We start from the raw sequence: 19,839 nt of genomic DNA, 5'->3' as shown, positions 1-19,839 counted from the left end.
ATATGAAGAATATAAAAAATATATATATAAGATTCAACATGTGTATATTTTATTACCAAATTAGTTTAGCTTCTAATCAAAGGTTAAATTTTATAAAATTGCAAAAAAGCTGTCAAATATTTCCATTCAAAGCAATTGACCCAAAACCGGCCCTCTCTTTCCCAATATCCCATTCCATATACTCCCAAAATTCCCGTCCAAGCAATTATATAATTCAGTCCCTGAATTAAAAATAATAATTAAGTATGACTTCTTTTTTCATTAAAAAAAAAAGCCCTCAACTAATTACAGATGATTCTTATCTGTCGTTGATTATCTGATGAATATCTTTTTCTCCATGTATATATATATATATTATATACACATATCTTAACACCACACAATTGAGATAAATTTATATACAGAGAAGAAGAAGAAGAAGAAGAAGGGGAGTGGGATCTCTAATGGCTTCCAATGCAGCAGTTTGGTTGGGTTTTTTTGTTTTGGTTTTGCTTAGTGTGAACAGTGAAGGGTCGAGGCACGGCGGTGAACTGAGCCATAGTGATGTTTTACGGCAGCAAGAAGCGGACAGGGTGGTGGAGCTTCCAGGACAACCGGCGGTGGAGTTCAAGCAATATGCAGGGTACGTGACGGTGAACGAGAGTCATGGTCGAGCCCTGTTTTATTGGTTCTTTGAAGCCACCAGCAAACCTGAGAAAAAGCCCCTCTTACTATGGCTCAATGGAGGTAAACAAATTTTCTTTTCTTTTTTTCAATTCGATTAAGTCGATTTTAACTAATATGAAATTATGAGTTAATAGATTTAAAGAGTAACCCAAAAAGATTCCGTGTGGAAATTTTTATTTGATTTTTGTATTTATTCACCAAGTCATTTTCATGCCTTTTGCACCATTGCCATATATATTCATATTGGGTTGAATTGTCATCTTCAACCTTTTTTTCCTACTCTTTTGTCACTTGTTTTGTTTGGATGAAAGTTGGTTTTTCCCTTTACACATTCTCCATATATATTCCTTTCAAATTGGTACCCAAAATGTTAAAATTTTAGAATTTTTAACCCCATATATATCGATACATAAATTCAACATTGTCTAATTAACATGCTTATTTACTTATTAATTTGTAATAATCATTACTATCGTATTTTGAATACGTTTGAATTTACGTTTTCTATATCGTTATAATAGTACGGTGCTAATTAAATTAAAATTCAATTGACCCAAAAATTCAAAAAGTATTTTTTCCAAGATTTATATTTTATATTCAATTTTAATTAAAATTTTTATTCAAATTTTAGTCTAGGTCACCCTTGGACACAAGAGCGACAAGAAGAGTAGACATTCTTCCCAAAAATAATAATTTAATTTAAGGATTTTAGTCTCTAAATTAAATACAAAATTTTCAATTTTAATCCCTCCTAATATTTAATAATTCAATTTTTTTGGGTAATTCAACATCATCATGAAGAGGCACGACATATATAATTTGCAATGAGAAAAAAAAAATCTTACCTCATAAATCGACTTTAGAGGTATTCATAGATCGAGTTAAACTTAAAATTTTATATTTGTCCAAGTCTAATCTATAGCCCGAAATAGAGGTCTATTTTATCTAAATTCGTTCATATTTGTAAAGAGACTAACCCAAGTTTATTTTAAGCTCATCTTTATTATTTTTAAAAAAAATTATATTATTTTTATTTAATATTAATAATTTTATATATTTTTTATTTACTGAACTTTTTTATATAGTCATCTTAACACCATTTTAACGTTTAAATTAAAGTAGTATTATATATTTAGCATAAGTTTTTTATGTGTTATAAATTACATGATATTTAAAAATAACATAATACAAAGTATTGCAAACTTAAAAACGGGTTTAATTTTTTTGTCCAAGCTCATTTTTTGGACCAAATAGTTTTACTCAAAACCTCTCAAGTTTCGAGCAGACCTTCGGATCGTATCTGTTTTTTTTATACAATGCTTAAAACTACCCATAACTCTTTCTCAATCCATAAAATAGGAGTATAATGCGTTTCAGTGCGCTTGCACATAGTTCCTCTTATGTTGACAACAACGCCTATACTAATCGAACTAAAACTCAATCGACATTCTAATTTATTTCTTTTACTTTCAATTTTTAACCAATATATATATAAAGATGCATGCATAGTTGGCCAAGTTAAAAAAAAAATCCAATATAATAATAATAATAATAAAAGAATATGTAGGTATAACACCCTTTAATCTATTTTCACAAGCTGTCAAACCAAATCATCATGGATTTCTTGAATATGATTAGTCTGATTCAACTACCTTATTATAACTATGTTGACTTCTACCATCTTTTTAACTACCATTCATGCTCTCTTTTTCGTCTTTTAGCACTCTCAATCTTTATTTTCTTTTCCATTTTTTTATTTCCATTTATGGGTTGTTTCCTTTTTTTATTATTATTAATTTAATTTGTATTTTTTAAATGGTGAATATCGGTTACTTCTTGTCGAAATCTTATTAAAATAATTAAAATTGTAGGTCCTGGATGTTCATCCATTGGATATGGAGAAGCAGAGGAGTTGGGACCTTTCTTCACTCAGAAAGATGAACAAACCCTAAAGCTTAATCCACATAGGTGGAATAAAGGTATATAAAAACCAAACTCGACACTTATTTTCATTTATTATAGAACAAAGGTCAGATTTCAAGATCATTTCATATTATAATAGTTTCGAGTTTAGATCATTGGATTCAAGATTCGAGTATTTTAGATCAGATAATTACGAGTTAAGATCAATTTAGATTCTAGTTACTTTAAAATTTAGGGTAACTTTTAAATTATTTATTCAGGTCATTATAAATTTAGGGCCAATCGGTCCATTCGAATTTGACTCGAATAAATTTAGTTTATTTAATTTTTTTTATGATTAAATTGAATTGAGTGAATAATTGATAGTTTGTTTGTGAACCAGCTGCCAACTTATTGTTTCTTGAATCTCCGGTTGGTGTTGGGTTTTCTTATACCAACACAAGCAGTGATATCCATCAACTGGGTGATAAAATCACAGGTAAATATAAATTATCATTAAATTTTTTTATTGTAAAAGAAAAAAAATTTAAGGCACTTTGGATAAAATATATTTACGTGCAATTAGTGTAAAAATAGTAACGTAAGTAGAAAAAAAAAACTAGACGCATCGCGCTAAAAATAAACGTTGAGATACTAAAACTCTTTTAAAAAATATAATTTCATCATCATTAATTCCATGTTATTTTCTTGGGATGCTTAGCTGAGGATTCCTACATATTTCTGGTCAATTGGTTCAAAAGATTCCCACAGTTCAAGTCGCATGATTTCTACATTGCTGGTGAAAGCTATGCTGGTATATATATATATCACAAACTTCTCCCTTCATTTTTTTTCTTAATTTTTTTCATATTGGGTAAATTAGTTTTTTTTAAACGAAATAATTTAATTATTTTTGAAAGTGAACAATTAATAACACTGTTAATATTTTTCGTCAATTTTACATAGATTTAATTGGTCATAATTTACATATTCTATCAATTTAGTCACGATTTAACAAATTTAGCCCATAATATTTTTGTTAATGTTGAGGCTAAATTTGTTCATTTTTTAGAATCAAGACCAAATTAAAAAAATATGTAAACATTGAGTTACTTAAAACTAATTTCCTCAATTTCAAATTTGAGAAAGACTTAATAAATTATTTTACCAAAATATTTATATTCAATAAATATCCCTATTAATATTCAAACACATATCTACATTCCGAACTCATAACTTGGATAATGAATTTTTTCAGGGCACTATGTTCCACAGCTAGCTGAACTTATCTTTGACAATAACAAGATTGTTCCCAAGTCGGATTACATTAATTTTAAGGGATTTATGGTAAGAAATTTAGTTGTTTTCTATTATTCTATCAGTCACACAAATTTTTAATGGAAAGATCAATTTGCTATTTGATACTAATTTGTTTATTGTTTTATTAGAGGAGCAAAAGATAATTTGAATCTTAGTATAGAAACCTCATGATACTTTTACCGTTTATATAAATTCGAAACTTTAATTCAAGTGATTCATCCAATCATTTTGAATTACGGAATTCATTAATGAATTTTTTGTAGATTGGGAACGCGTTGATGGACGACGAAACGGATCAAACCGGAATGGTGGATTATGCATGGGATCATGCAGTGATATCCGATGGAGTTTACAGCAACATCAAAATCAAATGTAATTTCAGCACTCCAAACACAACTAATGGTTGTAATGAAGCCATGCAGGCTTACTTTGATGTCTACAACATCATAGACATGTACAGCTTGTATGCTCCCACTTGTAATAGTAACTCCAGCACCAGTAATAACCGACAACGGCCGATGATTCAAGGCATTGCCCCACAGATATTTTCCAAATTCGTAAGCTCTTTCTCACACCCGAGTTTAAATAACATAGGTAAAATGTCTCGATTTAAATTTGAATCCGATTTTCTCCAGGACCGATGGCATTTGAGACCGGCGGGATACGATCCTTGTTTATCGAACTACACTGAAGTTTATTTAAATAGGCCTGATGTTCAACAAGCACTTCATGCCAACGTAACCAACATCTCCTATCCATGGACTCATTGCAGGTACCATTAATTGAAATCCACAATCATTGAACATTGAAGTCTGTTTTGGGACATCATCAATAACCATGTGAAAATACATTAAGTATGAGGCTGTCTTTCTTTGTCTGCAGTGACATTATAAATACTTGGGGTGATGCACCATCTTCTATGCTTCCTACACTTAAAAAGCTCATAGCCGGAGGTATCCGTATTTGGGTTTTCAGGTAACGATACGATTATACAACAAAAACACGAAATAACAAGAACATGATATAAATGCACGGTTTTGTATTTGCAGTGGAGATACCGATGGAAGAATTCCAGTGACTGCAACTAGATTAACCCTGAACAAGTTAGGGCAAAAAATAATTGAAGATTGGACACCTTGGTACACCAACCACAAACAGGTTATACATGCTTCTCTACTTCATTGTTTCACATGAATATATATATATTGTACCCCTATACCTTGAAATTCTCACTCGTCATCACTCCTAATATCCACTTTCCATAGCCAACCTTTCAGCACAATTCATCAAGAAAATCCATTGAGAAACCTCTTGGAAAACTCCTCGAGCACTAATTTATAAAGGGCTCACTTTAATACAATCATTTATGATATCAACAGTCACATTTCATCTGAGATGATTGGCAGTATGGCCATTTGCCACCCTAACTACTTTACTTGGGACTACTATAGCAAGGTAGTTAATTAACCTATAGCATCTCGAGATTCGAGCTATGGGTACATAAATCCTTTATTTCCATATGGTAGGGGGATCTCTCTCACTCTTTCTACATCGTCTTTCAAACCTAACTTCTTTAACCTTCCATTTATAGCGATTCTCCACCCTGCCTTAAGCAAAGCAAACCGCCAATCACCGTCATAACCTCCACCTTGTTTCATCCTCACAACAATCATATATATGTATATATATGATTTTGTCGTAATATTGCATTTTATTTTCACAGGTTGGTGGGTGGACGATTGAATATGAAGGGCTTATGTTTGTAACCATTAGAGGAGCAGGTCATCAAGTGCCAACTTTTAAACCAAGTCAGGCACTTCAACTAGTGAGGCATTTCTTGGCCAATAAGAAATTGCCACCTACACCATTTTAGAAATTGTGTTTATATTTTCTTGCTCTTGCTTTCATTTTCAGAGGCAAATGAAATCTGAGAAACTTTAGTTTTCATTTGTAAACAAAACCATTAGCTTTCAACATATGTCAATGCATTTGAGTTTAAATTTATTATATACATCAGTGTTTCTATCTATCAACATTGCAGACAGGGAATTTGGAATTGTGAGATGTATTTAAGTTTGGTTTATTATGTTCAAAAGGAAACCCTGTTTGCTTAATTCCAAACACCACTAGGCAATAACAATATAAAATTTGGACTATCTATTTCTTTATAAATAATTGCTTTTACACATATAATAAGAAAACAAAACTAACCCACTCTTATCACATAAATTTATTTTCCTTTTCTGAAAAAAATAAATAAAAGTTTATGTGGATGTTTCAAACAAACTCTATTTCAAAGACAAAAAAAGAGAGCCAGACAAAGCCCAAAGTAAAAATCAAAAATAAACAAACAGATCGCAGAATGGAAAATTTAATTCCGTTGCCGGGACTTGAACCCGGGTCTCTCGGGTGAGAGCCGAGTATCCTAACCACCTAGACTACAACGGATCTTGAAAGCGTGGATGCTTTAACATATATAACCAAAGGACAACATACTTTCACCTCTTTTCTAGATTAATAGAACATTGTATATTTGAACGGTTTCAACCTTAAAATTCGTAATTTTTCATGAATTTCATTATTTTGACTTGATTTGATTATTAATAGAGACGATTTTGACTCTCGAATTTAATAATTATATTTATTTTGATACCTGCATTTTTTTTTGTTTATTTTAGTATTCGAATTTGATAATTAGGTTTATTTTGGTCACTAGAAAAATATAAAAGTTTGATGAAGTAGCACAATTTTAAGGTGTCACATTCAGTGTTTTAATAATTAAACTAGTGATTAAACAAGTCAAACCACTAGTTTTTTATTCAACCAGTTCAACCGTCAAACCAATAATAATTAAATAATTAATTAAAATTTCATAGAAATATAAAACAACATAAACAGGTTTAATATGTTCAACTATCAATTTTTTTCTCAATTTTTGATTTTTTATCAATTTCAAGTAGTTTCCAAGTCAATCGGTTCAATCATTTTGTTCGAACGGTTATATCGATCAATTCTTTGCCCATCCGATTTGGTCCAATTTCAGTAACACTAGTCACATAATTAAATCTTGACAGAATCCAAATCTAGGGACTAAAATGAATTAGTTGTCAAGTTCAAAGACCAAAGTAAACAAAAAAATATATATATAAGTACCAAAGTGAATCTAATTACCAAGCTCAGATACAAAATATTTTATTAATAACTAGGAATTAATTGTGCATTGCATTATAAGCTAAAATTAAAGTTTTTTCAAAATAATCTCATTATAGGTTCTAATCATATCTACTCTTTTTGATATAATGCCTAAAACTGCTCATAGCTCCTCTCAAACCTATGTAAATAGGATGATAATGCGCTTCAACGCACTCGAACCCATGTCCTTCTACATTGACAACAATATTAATGCCAATTAATCTAAGACTCAATCAGCAAAACTAAATTCATTTCTTCTAATGGAAATATTTAATTTCCTTCAACTATTCGCTTAAATTAATTGCCTATAATTTATTGCACAAATACATTGTTTGATTAAATGTAAAAGCTTTGTTAGCAAATATAAAACTAAAAAACGTAAAATTATATTTATAACTTTATATATTACATGAATAGGTGTTTTTGAATAATTTTATGACTTTATAAATATTAATTTTGAATAAGTATTTATTTAATTTAAGAATGTATTGTTTGTGAAAGCTTATGAGTGACTTCAAATATCTACAAAAACATGATTATAAAATTATAAATATAATTTGTAATTTTTCATGCACTTAATATTTACATAATTTATGGTCCACCACTATGGGTAGAAAACTTATGTAACAAATATAATGTTTTCTTTTCCAAATGGATGCATCAAAATATAGTAAATTTGAAAATTTCTACCATTTTTCAGTTTCTTTTAAACAATAAAAAATGTTAAAATGTGCCTATAGTCCTTGTACTTTTGGAAAATTAGGAATTTAGTTTTTCTGCTTTTCAGATTTCAAAATTCAAGTTCAATTGTTAACATTGTTAATTTTTTTGTTAAATTTGCTATTTTGACATTTTGAAAAAAAAAACTACTCACTTGGTAACCATATAATTAAAAATTATTATTAACTTGAATTTAACAACGGCATTAAAGCTGGACCTGAATTTTAAAATATGAAAAGTAGAGGACTAAATTCCTTGAAAATACAAGTACAAGGACTAATTTTAAATTTTTGAAAAGTACAAGGACAATAGGTATATTTTAACTTAAAAAGCCCAAAGGGCTCCAAAATAGTCAAAAACGGTCCAAGATTAAAATTTCCGTTGCCGGGACTTGAACCCGGGTCTCTCGGGTGAGAGCCGAGTATCCTAACCACCTAGACTACAACGGATTTCTAAAGCTGTAATACAATAGATAGTTAAAGTCCAATTACTTATGCACAAACAAGTTTATTTCATTACAGGTTGCTGCTAAGTGCCTAATTTGAAAAACTTTATGTAGAAAAGATGTTCAATCCATCTATCAATGGTGGCAAAGTATTTTCTCCGCCAATTTGTACTGATGTAAAGTGGTGCAATGAAACCCCAGAATCCCAAACTATATGATATAAACACAAATGAATAGAAAATCAAGGGCTTATCAAACACCCCCTCCACTGCTTTCTCACTGGGGTTTTCTTTTCTTCCATCGTCGTCATCGTCATTTCCCGAGCATTTCCTTTGTAGTGGTTCACCGCAAAGTTCTGGGTTGCCTTCGAAGTCGCTTTCAGAGAATGTTGAAAATTGTGTACTAGATGGGATCGATCCTCTGAGGTTGTTGAAGGCTACAGAAAACTTTGAGAGAGTACTCATCTGGGAGATTTCAGGAGGTATATGTCCCGTCAGATTGTTGTGGGAAAGATCCAAGCTCTCCAAATTATTGAGTTCTTTGAAAGATGTTGGAATATGGCCTGTTAAATGATTATTTGAGAGGTTCAAAGAATGAAGCTCTGATAGTTCACCAATTGCTTGTGGAATTGCCCCAACCAATGTGTTAACTGAGAAATCAATCCCTGTCATTAGAGTAAGGGGAATCCCCTGGTACAAACGTGAAATACCTTTGGTGGTGAAATCAATAGGGACCCATGAGTTTGCTTGGTTCTTGTTTTTCCATACTAAACTTTTATGGAGGCAAGGAGGAATGTTCCCTGAGAATCTATTGTTTGAGAAATCCAAGAACTGTAACATTTGCATTTCGCATAGTTCCTTGGGAAGGTGTCCTGAAATTTGATTCCCACCCACAAGAAATGCTCCTAATTGCATCAAAACTGATAGACTTGAGATGGTTCCCAAGAGATCATTATGTCTTACATCAATCAGTCTCAGTGACAAACTGTTGGACAAGCAAGCTGGAAATTCCCCCACAAAGTGATTATTGTGAAGCAGCAACCAATGCAATTTTGGCATTTTGCAATTTACAGCAAGCGGCTCACCTTCCAAGCTATTGTTTGAGAGATTCAAGTACCATAATGGTGAATTTTGGGTTAGACCAACAGGGACAGGTCCAGAGAGGCGATTGTTAGACAAGTCTACCCTTTCTAAATGTTTCAATTCACCTACAGAAAGGGGAATATTGCCAGAAAATTGATTGGAGGAGGCATTGAATTCAAACAGCTGAGGGAGAATTAGATCAAAGTGTAATGGCAGATGGCCATCAAAGCGATTGTCAGAGATATCTAACGTAGAAAGTGTAGTTTGGAAATGTTCAGGGAATTGACCAACAAAGCAATTGCTTCTCAGGCTTAATACGGAAGAAACATTCTGAAGCAGCCAAGTAGGAAACTTTCCAACCAGCGAGTTACTGGATAAATCTAAGGTTTGCAGGTTATATTGTGTTGAAAGGAACCTAGGAATTCCTTGACCACTCTGATGGTTCAGATTGCAATCAGCCAAAAGCAAATGTTGTACTTGGAAAGAAGGGTGCCAAATTGGATCTTCTGTTTCAACTTGTAAATGGTAATTGTAGGAAAGACCTAGATGTTTGAGGTTGGAAAGGTTTGCAAGGATGGAAAAGGGCACAAAACCTTCGAAAAGGTTATGAGAAAAGTCAATGACTTCAATGTTTTTTGATATATTTGCAAGGATGGAAGTAAGGTTTCCCCGGAACTCGTTCTTCGACAAGTCTAGAGTTCGAAGCTTTGGCATATTGCCCCAACAAGGTGGTACTTCTTCTTCAATTGAGTTAATTGAAAGATCCAACCGTTGTAAGTTAGCAAGTTCACATATTGCTGCATGAAAATCAGGGATAGTTTTAAGAAAGTATCAAAAATAGCCACTGATTAAAGCATAGTGAGAAACTTACCATCAGGATTATCCAGTCCACCAATATTGTTCCCTACGAGATGCAATGCTTGCAACTGCTTGAGTTTAGAAAATAAACTCATATCCAGAAACCACTGTTCTTCACTATCTTCCTTGATGAAGTAGAAATAAATCTCAATCACTTGAGAGTTTGTGGGGCTACAATGAACACCTTCCCACCTGCAACAATCATCAAAGAATCTGGACCGATATGAATACTCATAAGAATCATGTCCATAGCCCATAGATTCTGTAATTTCTTGAAGAGCTGTCCTCTCCTCATCCATACAACCATGGTTGAATCCAATGTTGCAACAGGTAATCATCACTATAAACAATAACAGCATACCATTGTAAGTAGAAAAAATGTTCATATTGATGTGCTCAATTAATCTAACTAAATTACCTTACTGTCTGTTTTGTGAAGTTTCAACTCTGTGTTACCTCTTATATTAGACCTAAAAGATAGAAAACTTTGACACCTGATAACAAGTTAGAAAATAATACAATATGAGAGAAAAGGCAAGAAATTTCCCAAAGTCTGAAGTCAAATTCTTTTGTTTATAATAGAAATAAATGCATCCTTTTTCTAACTTCTTTTACACTTCTCGATTATAATATTTTAGATATATATACTTGAGCATTAATTATTGCAGTGTGATATGGCATTAACATATGAATGAGATACAAGCAGGATATGATAGACATGTATACAATATTAACCTGTAACTTGTTTTGTTGAAAATGGGAACACAAGTTTGACCAACGTGAGATTTTCCTTGTCCTGATATTCTTGTCTGTTGTCCCTTCTCTGTTATTTGCTTTAGCACTGAAATTTCCTTAGCCTTGAGATTCTTGGATAATACATAGTAGACTTGCATTTTCCACTGTTGACTGGGACACTGGGTGATGAAAATACAACTGAAAGTTAAATGAAAGAGGAAATAAATCAGCCAAGAATAGCAAATTGTTGACTTGGTAAACACTAGGAACTTCAGTCTGAAAGTCAATACTGTTTTGGTTGATCATAGAAAAAAGATGGCATCCTTGTAACTTGTTGTCCACTTTGGTCCTTCCTATACTTTATAGGAAAGATACTATTTTCTTCTAATGGATTCGAAAATTTTTGCCATATTTAAGTTTTTTTTTTAATTTTTAAATGAAAAATGGTCAACAAATAGAGCGGATAAAGCCCAAAGGGCTACAAAAACTCAAAAACGGTCCAAAGTTAAAAAATAAAGATTTCCGTTGCCGGGACTTGAACCCGGGTCTCTCGGGTGAGAGCCGAGTATCCTAACCACCTAGACTACAACGGATCTTGACATCATTTTTAAACAAGATTTAATAATTACATTACACCCCAAAATGCTATGAAAAACTATTGAAGTCTATGATGTTAGATACCCCCAAAGTGGCGGAGTGTAGGTAGAATGTTGAAGATTTGATCCCTTCTCCATCGTTTTAGAATTATTGTGGAATGTGTGGGATTGATGTCTATAATGGGATAAGGATATTCGTGACAAGACGTATTTTTTCATTTCTTTTGATTCGTGGTATGGAGTGATTGGATCTACATGGAGTTTGATAACCAATAGAATCATGTTCTTAATAAAAGTTTGGATGCTTTAAAAAACGAGTGGTGGTATCCTCCCAAAGAAAACGGGTGGCTATCTTCCTTGAGCGACTACCTCCTATCTGGCCGATAGCTAAATCGAAAGGCGGAGCTTCTAATGACCTATTGATTCTTCATGGGTAAGGGGCACTCTTCAAGTAGCTTACCTCGTTACCACGTGTCTTAAGTTGGTAGAGGTATAGTAGGTATACAGATCATCCCTACATTTTCTTTATTTGTTTGGTTTATAGAAAATTTATGGTACATTATCGGTGGAGTTTTTAAACTTCATAAGTAGGGTGAGAAGTTGACAAGTGTTGTATAGAAGTATAATAAATTATTAAAAATATATATTTAAAAAAAATAAACTCATTGAACATGAGATAATCAAATTATTGAATTGGGTGTTACATATTTTAAAATTTTAATTTGTACATCAATGGTATTTCGGTTTGATTAATTTTCACTGGATTTAGTTTAGAGAGTATTTGATAAATTGTAATTTTAAATATTAAAAGAATTAAATATTGAATTTTTATTGTTAAATTTTGTAAGTATTGAATTTAAATTAAAATATTAATTGATAAATTAATAAGTATAAGTAGTTAATATAATTATGTTATATGATAAAAGTAAACATTAGTTTTTAAAAGATTATTTATTTTTAATTTTAATCTTATTATAAATATAGTAATTTGATTTTTTTTTAAACTGATAATTTATTTCAATTTTTAATAAAAGTAAATTGAATTAATATTTTTAATATTAATAGTTATCTATCTATATTTTTTATTTAATATTTTTTTTGCTGAAAATTGTATATTAAGTAAAAAGTTAAAATAATTATCAAAGAGATTGAGGAAAATTTTTATTTTCATTTAATAATTTATTAAAGTGTAGATTAAAAGAGTTTAAGTAAATTAAGATCAAAATGTCTGCCGCATGAAAGTTGTTCTTGTTGTTTTGTGCTTTATAAATGGGTTATTTGTTTCTAGGTCCCTTGACAATTGAGTTCTTTATGATTTAATCTTTGAGCTTTATTCAGATTCATGCAATTTGGTCCCTAAACCTGTTTACAACCTGTTCAATTCGGTCCTTTGTTGATGATTTGATGATTTCGGTATGTGCTCTAGCATGTTTAGTTGAGACTTAAGATATCTTTGAGACCTATCGTATGACTTAATTGATGAATTTTTATTGTGAGCATGGTTTCTTGATTACTTGATTGAATTTTTAATTGAAAGATGAAGTCTTTAAATCAGAGAAATTTCACTATTATCAGGCCGCAATAGTGGTTTAGTTGCTGAAAATTGAAGCATTTCGGGCTCTCTGGTGATGGAACATGGAGGTACAGAAAAGCGAAACAAAGGTCTATTTTTAGAGTTTAAAGTTTAGTGACTGTTTTGTTATTTTATCAAAGCTGGCCGACTGTCGGCTCATAATATTTATATGCATATTCTTAAAGATTTATGCCCTGCACTTGACCTCACTTCAGGTGCAAGACAGGTAAATGACTGAGTTTTGCATAACTATTGAAGTGTAAGAAAATAAACAAGCTGAAGAAGAATTTAAACAATAAAGCACGTTTTTTATGGATTGGAACTTAAAAACTGTACTAAATTGAACAAATTTAAACATTATAATTTATTATTGAAGGAAATATTGAAAGAAAAATCAATTTAGAGTTGGGAGTCAACAGTATTAGGACCGGAGAGATCTTTTACCAACAATATGGGAGAATAGGCAAGGAATTTCCCAAGTCTGAAAGTCGAATTATTTGGTTTATAAAAGAAAAAAAGATATTTCCTTTGGCAATTTAGAGACACACGTCATACGCACAAGCGAAAGTTCAATGAAAGAGCAGATAAATCAGACAAGAATGGCAAATTGTTGACTTGGTAAACACCAGGAACTTTAGTTAGGGTGAAGGAAAAACAACTCTAGCTATTAAATTTCAAGTGGAGGTGTGTCTTCCTGGGATATGTTGAAACAATTCAATTATCATCATGGAGATCACATTTGGGAACAGCACCTTCTTACCTATCTTCTCGCTTCTTCTATGCATGTGCTCTGGTTGCCATAGGTGCATGGATGAAGAAAGGGATGCTCTCCTACAAATTAAAGATTCAATAAACAGTCCTGAGGGAACTGCTTTCTCAAGCTGGTATGGAGAAGATTGCTGCCAGTGGGAGGGTGTTCAATGCAATGCTTCCACCACACGTGTCAGTAGCATCTTCTTTAACTACCGAAGGGATCCCAGCTTGCTAGAAAATTGGTATCCCAATGCTACCTTATTTGCTCAGTTTAAGGACTTGGAAATCCTTCATCTGGGAGGGAATCAGATTGCGGGATTCACTTCACCTGAAGGTAACCACTGTTGTTTCACTATATAAACTATAATTGGATCAGCCTTTCTTTTTATGTATAATTTCCTAATTTTGTCCTCTGTAGAGCTTCACAGTCTCAAGCACCTTCAGCAGCTGAATCTGCAAGGCAACTCAATAGAAAATGCCTCTCATCTCTGCTGGGGAAAGGGGGCATTACCTTCTCTTTATTACTTAGATTTGTCTGGTAATAACTTGCAAGGGTTTATTCCGGAATGCCTCTGTGACAGCCTGCTCTTGAAGCAACTAATCCTGTTTTATAACCATCTCCATGGACAAATCTCCCCATGCTTGAGTAATATGACTGCACTTCAATATCTGGATCTCTCTAGCAATCAATTCAGCGACTCCCTCCCTACCTTTCCTGTTAGGATCGTCCCGAATAAGCAGCGAACAAGTAAAAATAGTAGAAGAAATTGAGAAGATGAACACACAAATTTAACGTGGAAAAACCCCTCAAAAGAGGATAAAAAACCACCGGCAAAGATAATTTTACTATAATGGCAAAAGAATGAAGAGTACAAAAGATGGAGATAAAAACTAAACCCCGAAAACCCGAAAAACAAAGAACCCTCAAATGTAAACACAAAATTCTCTGAATGTGTTATGAGTTCTAATCTAATGGGTGTCTCTTTATTCTAAGATTGTAAAGGAGCCTATTTATAGGCTAAATTAGTAAGTCAAATAAACTATACTAATAAATGCTAAATATATTATACTAATAAATACTAAATCTTCTAGAAAGAAAATATATTTTTGTTTAACTTGACTTGCAAGCAATCTCTTAGAATTTGGGTCACACAATTCTAACAATCTCCACCTTGACACAAATTCTTTCAATGCCATCTTTGCCAAAACCCGCCACGGGCCTATCTTGAACTATGCAGGGAATTAACTGAGTCGAATCTATGCTTAGAAGCTGGAAGACTTCTAGCCTTCGACTTGTGCACTGCCAAATCAAAACTAACCCGGGTCTGATTTTCACGAATACAGTGCCCTAACTTTTCAAAACCTGCATCCAAAAGAGAACCTCTCTTCAACGAAACGGTCATACCTTTTTCCCTCCTATGACCAAGTTGCCTCCGCTTCAAATGAGTTGACTTTGACTCCGTAACGGACGAGGGACGTCCGATTTCACCGGTCACTGTAGAACCTTCCAGAATATAAAGACTGCCGGTTCTTTTACTTTTTAACAAAACGAGAGCTCCACGAGATACTTTAATATCGCTCGACTCGATGTTGATTCTGCATCCTTTCAAGTCTAAAATACTCAAGGAGATGAGATTCTTTCGTAAATCAGGTACATACCTGACATCTGAGAGTGTCCTAATCGTCCCATCGTGTATCCTAATTTTAACAGTACCAATACCGATTATTTTACTAGATGAATCGTTTCCCATGTGCACAACTCCACCTTCAACTGAACTGTATGTGGAGAACCATTCTCTATTGGGACATATGTGGAAAGAACATCCTGAATCTAGGATCCACTCAGACGTAAGCTTGGAGTTATCGCTCGTTGACACTAACAAGAAATCATCACCGCCTTCATCGACCAAATTAGCACCAGCTACATCTTCCTCGTTACTCTCAGAAGCTCTTTTATTTCGCAGTTTATAACAATCTGCTTTGACGTGACCTAACTTTTTGCAATAGCGACACATTTTGTCTCGTTTCTTTGATGCTACCAAAACGGAAGCTTGTCTATCTGCTTTGCTATTCAAATCAAACTCATTGTCGAGTTTGTCTCTACTCAACAAATGACCCTTCACATCTTCGAACGAGAGTTTGTCTCTGCCATAAATCAGGGTCTCCCTGAAAGACTTGTATGAAGAGGGTAAAGAGCACAATAATAGCATAGCTTGATCTTCATCGTCAATATAAACCTCAACGTTCTTTAAATCATTTAAAAGAGTAATGAATTGACTGATGTGATCTTTAAGAAGCTCACCTTCGTTCATGCGAAACGTAAATAGACGTTGTTTCAACACTAAACGGTTAGCCAGAGACTTAGTCGCATAAAGAGTTTCTAACCTTTTCCACAAGGCGAATGAGGTCTTCTCCATCAATACCTCCTGCAATACTGTATTCGCGAGGCACAACTGGATTGCAGACAAGGCCTTTTCATCAAGCTCTTCCCATTCTGTTTGATTTAGATTCTCAGGCTTTTTCCCTGTAACAACCTTTTTCAAGCCATTTTGAACTAGAATTGCCATCATCCGAACTTGCCACAGATTGAAATTTGTCTCACCATCGAACTTCTCAATTTCAAACCTTGTTGCTGCCATTTCTGACCGGGCTGATCTATGAAAGTTAAACTAGCTCTGATACCACTTGTTAGGATCGTCCCGAATAAGCAGCGAACAAGTAAAAATAGTAGAAGAAATTGAGAAGATGAACACACAAATTTAACGTGGAAAAACCCCTCAAAAGAGGATAAAAAACCACCGGCAAAGATAATTTTACTATAATGGCAAAAGAATGAAGAGTACAAAAGATGGAGATAAAAACTAAACCCTGAAAACCCGAAAAACAAAGAACCCTCAAACGTAAACACAAAATTCTCTGAATGTGTTATGAGTTCTAATCTAATGGGTGTCTCTTTATTCTAAGATTGTAAAGGAGCCTATTTATAGGCTAAATTAGTAAGTCAAATAAACTATACTAATAAATGCTAAATATATTATACTAATAAATACTAAATCTTCTAGAAAGAAAATATATTTTTGTTTAACTTGACTTGCAAGCAATCTCTTAGAATTTGGGTCACACAATTCTAACATTTTCATTCCACAACCTACCAAGTATCGACACGCTAATTTTGTCAAAGAATAAATTCAGAGGCAAGTTTTCATTTTCCATTTTCGCTAATTTATCAAAGCTCAGTCACCTTGAAATTTCATATAATCCCTACTTAGAACTCGAAACAGAGTCCCGGACCTGCTTCCCGTCTATCAAGCTTATTGAGCTGAGTTTAGCCGGTTGTAACCTACGAAAGCTGCCCCGCTTCCTTTCCTCGCAGAACCACCTGAAGACCCTAGATCTTTCAGACAATTTGCTTGAGGGAAACATTCCTTCTTGGCTGATGCATAATGCAACTTTATAATTATGGGTTAGAGGCAACAATTTGAGTGGTCCATTCCCTAAGACCTTTGGAAACATAAGCTCACGCCTTACTTCACTAGACATCTCCAATAATGGCTTCTACGGGCCATTACTTGAAGATATTCACTTGATTTTTCCAGAGTTGCTTTATCTAAGTGCTTCTGATAATGGTTTTAATGGCGGCATACCTCCATCATTTGGTAGATTAAAGCGACTTCAATATCTAGACATATCTGGCAACAAATTACATGGAGAAATTCCATACCTTCTGACAAGTAATATGAGTTGTCTTGAATACTTGGACTTGTCTGGCAACCAATTACATGGAGAAATTCAGTACCTTCTGACAAGTAATATGAGTCGCCTTCAATATTTGTACTTGCACGACAACAACTTGAGAGGAGATGCACTTCCCAGAAACTTGAGTTTTTTGAAGCTAGAGGTTATCCATCTTGGCAACAATGATTTTACGGGAAACTTATTAGATAGCCTATACTGGAGTTTGTTGCAGTCGCCCGCCCTCCCTCAGTTGAGAGTGCTCAGTCTTAGCGGTAACCATTTGGAAGGGCAAATACCACACTGGTTGTGCCAGATGAGACATTTAGAAACATTAGATCTATCGTGAAACAATCTGTCCGGCCATATTCCCGACTGCTTAGACAACATTACTTCTTGGAGTGACTTCTCCCATGGTCACCACTTGTACTTGCCAGCCTTAGATCTGTCGTCCAATAGATTGACTGGTTCAATTCCCGTCCAAATTACACAACTAATAGCGCTGCGGGCGTTGAATCTCTCCCATAACAAGCTCTTTGGTGAACTGTCTCCAGAATTAACAAAACTTACAGATCTGGAAGTGTTGGATGTCTCCCATGACAAGCTCTTTGGTGAACTATGTCCAGAATTCACAAATCTTACATTTCTGGAAATATTCAACGTTTCATTCAACAACCTATCAGGCACTATACCAGTAGGATATCAGTTTAGTACATTTGATGCGAGCAGTTACATAGGCAATCCTGGTCTTTGTGGCAATCCACTTTCAAGGAACTGCGGGGTAGTTGTAGAGAAACCACCCAAATCGAATGCCAATGTACTCTTGTCAAATATGGCCACCACCAACCATTTGCTCTTTCCTTGCATTCTTTTTCTACCTGTTGTAAATTTTGTTTATCTGGGGGGTTTGATTAGTACAAGTTTTTAGGTTTGTTTGTAGGTTATGATAGTGTCTGATTGTTGCCATGTCATTAGGGCGGTTTTCATGCTTTTCTGTTTATGTTTCAGAGCGTTGTCAGTGGTGCCATGCTGCTGTTTTTATATATATACAGAGCTTACAACTACATATAATTCCTGCCACAACTACCTTTAAATAAGAATATATATGTATATATTATTATTTTAAATGTATTTTTTTATATATACAATAGCTTTTTCAACAGCTGTCAATACAATTGAAGTGAAATCAATATTTCTTTCTTTTTCATTTTCTTTTTTGGTAATCAGAGCCTTAATCTTTTCTGGGATTAAACCATGTAAGTTGTACATTTTGTAGAGAAATTTTAGTTTTTATATCTTTTAAAATTTAAAAATTTAATCCAGACCAAACAATAACTATCAAATATGTTAGTCTTGCCTTATGAATAAAGTTAGAGATTTAATCCTTGCTCTCCAGTTGAATCATTTTTAGTCTCTATACTTTTTGTATTTTAAAATGTTAGTCTTAATATAGATGACAATCATTAATCTATTAACTGAGAATTTAATAGCTGTCATTTAGTCTTGGACAAAAATTTTAAAATTCAAAAATTACAGGAATTGAAAATAATTAAATTAAAATATAGGTACTAAATTCACAACTTACTCAAAAGTCATGGTTTAATATCATAATTTGACCAATTAGTTTATTATATTGTGATCTATAATTTGTTTTTACACATAGAATGGAAAAACAAAACTAGCAACTCTTAGTCACATAATTGATCTTCTTTTTAATTTTATAAAAAAAAAAAGCAAGTCTTAATGTTTTGATTGAATCATAGAGAAGTAATGGGTGTGCATCAACATTTGATCTATGAAGAAGGATCCAAAGAAAAAATTTAGGTTGCCGGGAGAGAAAGTATCCTAACCACCCAGATTAGAGCGGATCTTTATAAATATAAATATAGAGGAGAGTAGATACAGGTTAATCTTGAACTTGACAATTAACTTCATTTAGATATTGTACTTTGTATTTTTTAATTTTTTAGTTTGATAATTAGGTCTATTTTGATCCCTAAATATAAATTTTTTATAAGTTTCATGACGTGGCATTCTAAGTTTGGAAAATATTTTTTAAATGATGTGATACAATTCTAGAGTGTCATATTCAGTGTTTTCATAACTTAACCCATAGTTGAACAAGTTAGACCACTAATTCTCGATTTAACCAGTTTGATCAATTCGGCCGTTGGACAAATAGTAATTAAAAAAATCTTAAAAATCTAAAAAAAAAGTAAAAAGAAAGATAAAACCAAGTTTACTTGGCTTTTTAAATTTTTTTAA

At 33.0% G+C, this 19,839-nt stretch overlaps 3 protein-coding genes and 3 non-coding genes across 8 annotated transcripts; 2 read left to right on the top strand and 4 right to left on the bottom strand.

The window, feature by feature from the left end:
- The first annotated feature begins 34 nt into the window (after nucleotides 1–34).
- LOC107898870 (serine carboxypeptidase-like 34) lies at nucleotides 35–5,895 on the top strand. Of its 3 annotated transcripts, XM_041090861.1 has the most exons (10): nucleotides 35–726; nucleotides 2,538–2,645; nucleotides 2,972–3,067; nucleotides 3,290–3,382; nucleotides 3,827–3,915; nucleotides 4,152–4,445; nucleotides 4,524–4,660; nucleotides 4,771–4,863; nucleotides 4,938–5,046; nucleotides 5,612–5,895. In XM_041090861.1, exons 1-10 carry the CDS (start codon nucleotides 444–446, stop codon nucleotides 5,759–5,761), a joined length of 1,452 nt encoding a protein of 483 aa, XP_040946795.1. In that variant the 5' UTR covers nucleotides 35–443; the 3' UTR covers nucleotides 5,762–5,895. The 3 variants fall into 3 exon arrangements, with proteins under 3 accessions (XP_040946795.1, XP_040946796.1, XP_040946794.1); XM_041090862.1 differs by lacking the exon at nucleotides 3,290–3,382; XM_041090860.1 differs by having other exon boundaries at nucleotides 4,152–4,660.
- A 368-nt stretch (nucleotides 5,896–6,263) lies between these two features.
- On the bottom strand, nucleotides 6,264–6,336 carry TRNAE-CUC (transfer RNA glutamic acid (anticodon CUC)). Its single transcript has one exon. It is a non-coding gene; the product is annotated as a tRNA-Glu (tRNA).
- A 1,778-nt stretch (nucleotides 6,337–8,114) lies between these two features.
- On the bottom strand, nucleotides 8,115–11,654 carry LOC121216135 (receptor-like protein 56). The gene is made up of 5 exons (XM_041091441.1): nucleotides 11,602–11,654; nucleotides 10,921–11,118; nucleotides 10,609–10,679; nucleotides 10,199–10,525; nucleotides 8,115–10,124 (listed from the first exon to the last, which is right to left on the bottom strand). The coding sequence occupies exons 1-5, from the start codon at nucleotides 11,652–11,654 to the stop codon at nucleotides 8,329–8,331; spliced, it is 2,445 nt and encodes an 814-aa protein (XP_040947375.1). The 3' UTR covers nucleotides 8,115–8,328.
- Nucleotides 8,177–8,249, bottom strand: TRNAE-CUC (transfer RNA glutamic acid (anticodon CUC)). Its single transcript has one exon. It is a non-coding gene; the product is annotated as a tRNA-Glu (tRNA).
- Nucleotides 11,441–11,513, bottom strand: TRNAE-CUC (transfer RNA glutamic acid (anticodon CUC)). Its single transcript has one exon. It is a non-coding gene; the product is annotated as a tRNA-Glu (tRNA).
- A 2,161-nt stretch (nucleotides 11,655–13,815) lies between the features above and the next one.
- On the top strand, nucleotides 13,816–18,502 carry LOC107898075 (receptor-like protein 9a). The gene is made up of 4 exons (XM_041091440.1): nucleotides 13,816–14,176; nucleotides 14,261–14,447; nucleotides 17,311–17,849; nucleotides 17,958–18,502. Exons 1-4 carry the CDS (start codon nucleotides 13,816–13,818, stop codon nucleotides 18,500–18,502), a joined length of 1,632 nt encoding a protein of 543 aa, XP_040947374.1.
- The last annotated feature ends 1,337 nt before the right edge of the window (nucleotides 18,503–19,839 follow it).

The sequence above is a fragment of the Gossypium hirsutum genome, chromosome D04 (assembly GCF_007990345.1).
Source record: "Gossypium hirsutum isolate 1008001.06 chromosome D04, Gossypium_hirsutum_v2.1, whole genome shotgun sequence".
Lineage (NCBI taxonomy): Eukaryota > Viridiplantae > Streptophyta > Magnoliopsida > Malvales > Malvaceae > Gossypium > Gossypium hirsutum.
This window is presented reverse-complemented; position numbering and strand designations above follow the sequence as displayed.

What these genes read in the sequence shown, in the direction of transcription:
- LOC107898870 (XM_041090860.1), top strand. Translation starts at nt 444, where the DNA reads ATGGCTTCCAATGCAGCAGTTTGGTTGGGTTTTTTTGTTTTGGTTTTG. An exon ending in TGCTGGTGAAAGCTATGCTG is followed by an intron (nt 3,383 to 3,826) that starts GTATATATATAT and finishes GAATTTTTTCAG; the next exon opens with GGCACTATGTTCCACAGCTA. An exon ending in TTAATTTTAAGGGATTTATG is followed by an intron (nt 3,916 to 4,151) that starts GTAAGAAATTTA and finishes AATTTTTTGTAG; the next exon opens with ATTGGGAACGCGTTGATGGA.
- LOC121216135 (XM_041091441.1), bottom strand. Translation starts at nt 11,654, where the DNA reads ATGGAGAAGGGATCAAATCTTCAACATTCTACCTACACTCCGCCACTT. An exon ending in GAAACTTCACAAAACAGACA is followed by an intron (nt 10,526 to 10,608) that starts GTAAGGTAATTT and finishes TATTGTTTATAG; the next exon opens with TGATGATTACCTGTTGCAAC. An exon ending in TGGACTGGATAATCCTGATG is followed by an intron (nt 10,125 to 10,198) that starts GTAAGTTTCTCA and finishes ATTTTCATGCAG; the next exon opens with CAATATGTGAACTTGCTAAC.
- LOC107898075 (XM_041091440.1), top strand. Translation starts at nt 13,816, where the DNA reads ATGGAGATCACATTTGGGAACAGCACCTTCTTACCTATCTTCTCGCTT. An exon ending in CTCTTGAAGCAACTAATCCT is followed by an intron (nt 14,448 to 17,310) that starts GTTTTATAACCA and finishes ATTATGGGTTAG; the next exon opens with AGGCAACAATTTGAGTGGTC. An exon ending in GAGAGTGCTCAGTCTTAGCG is followed by an intron (nt 17,850 to 17,957) that starts GTAACCATTTGG and finishes CCGACTGCTTAG; the next exon opens with ACAACATTACTTCTTGGAGT.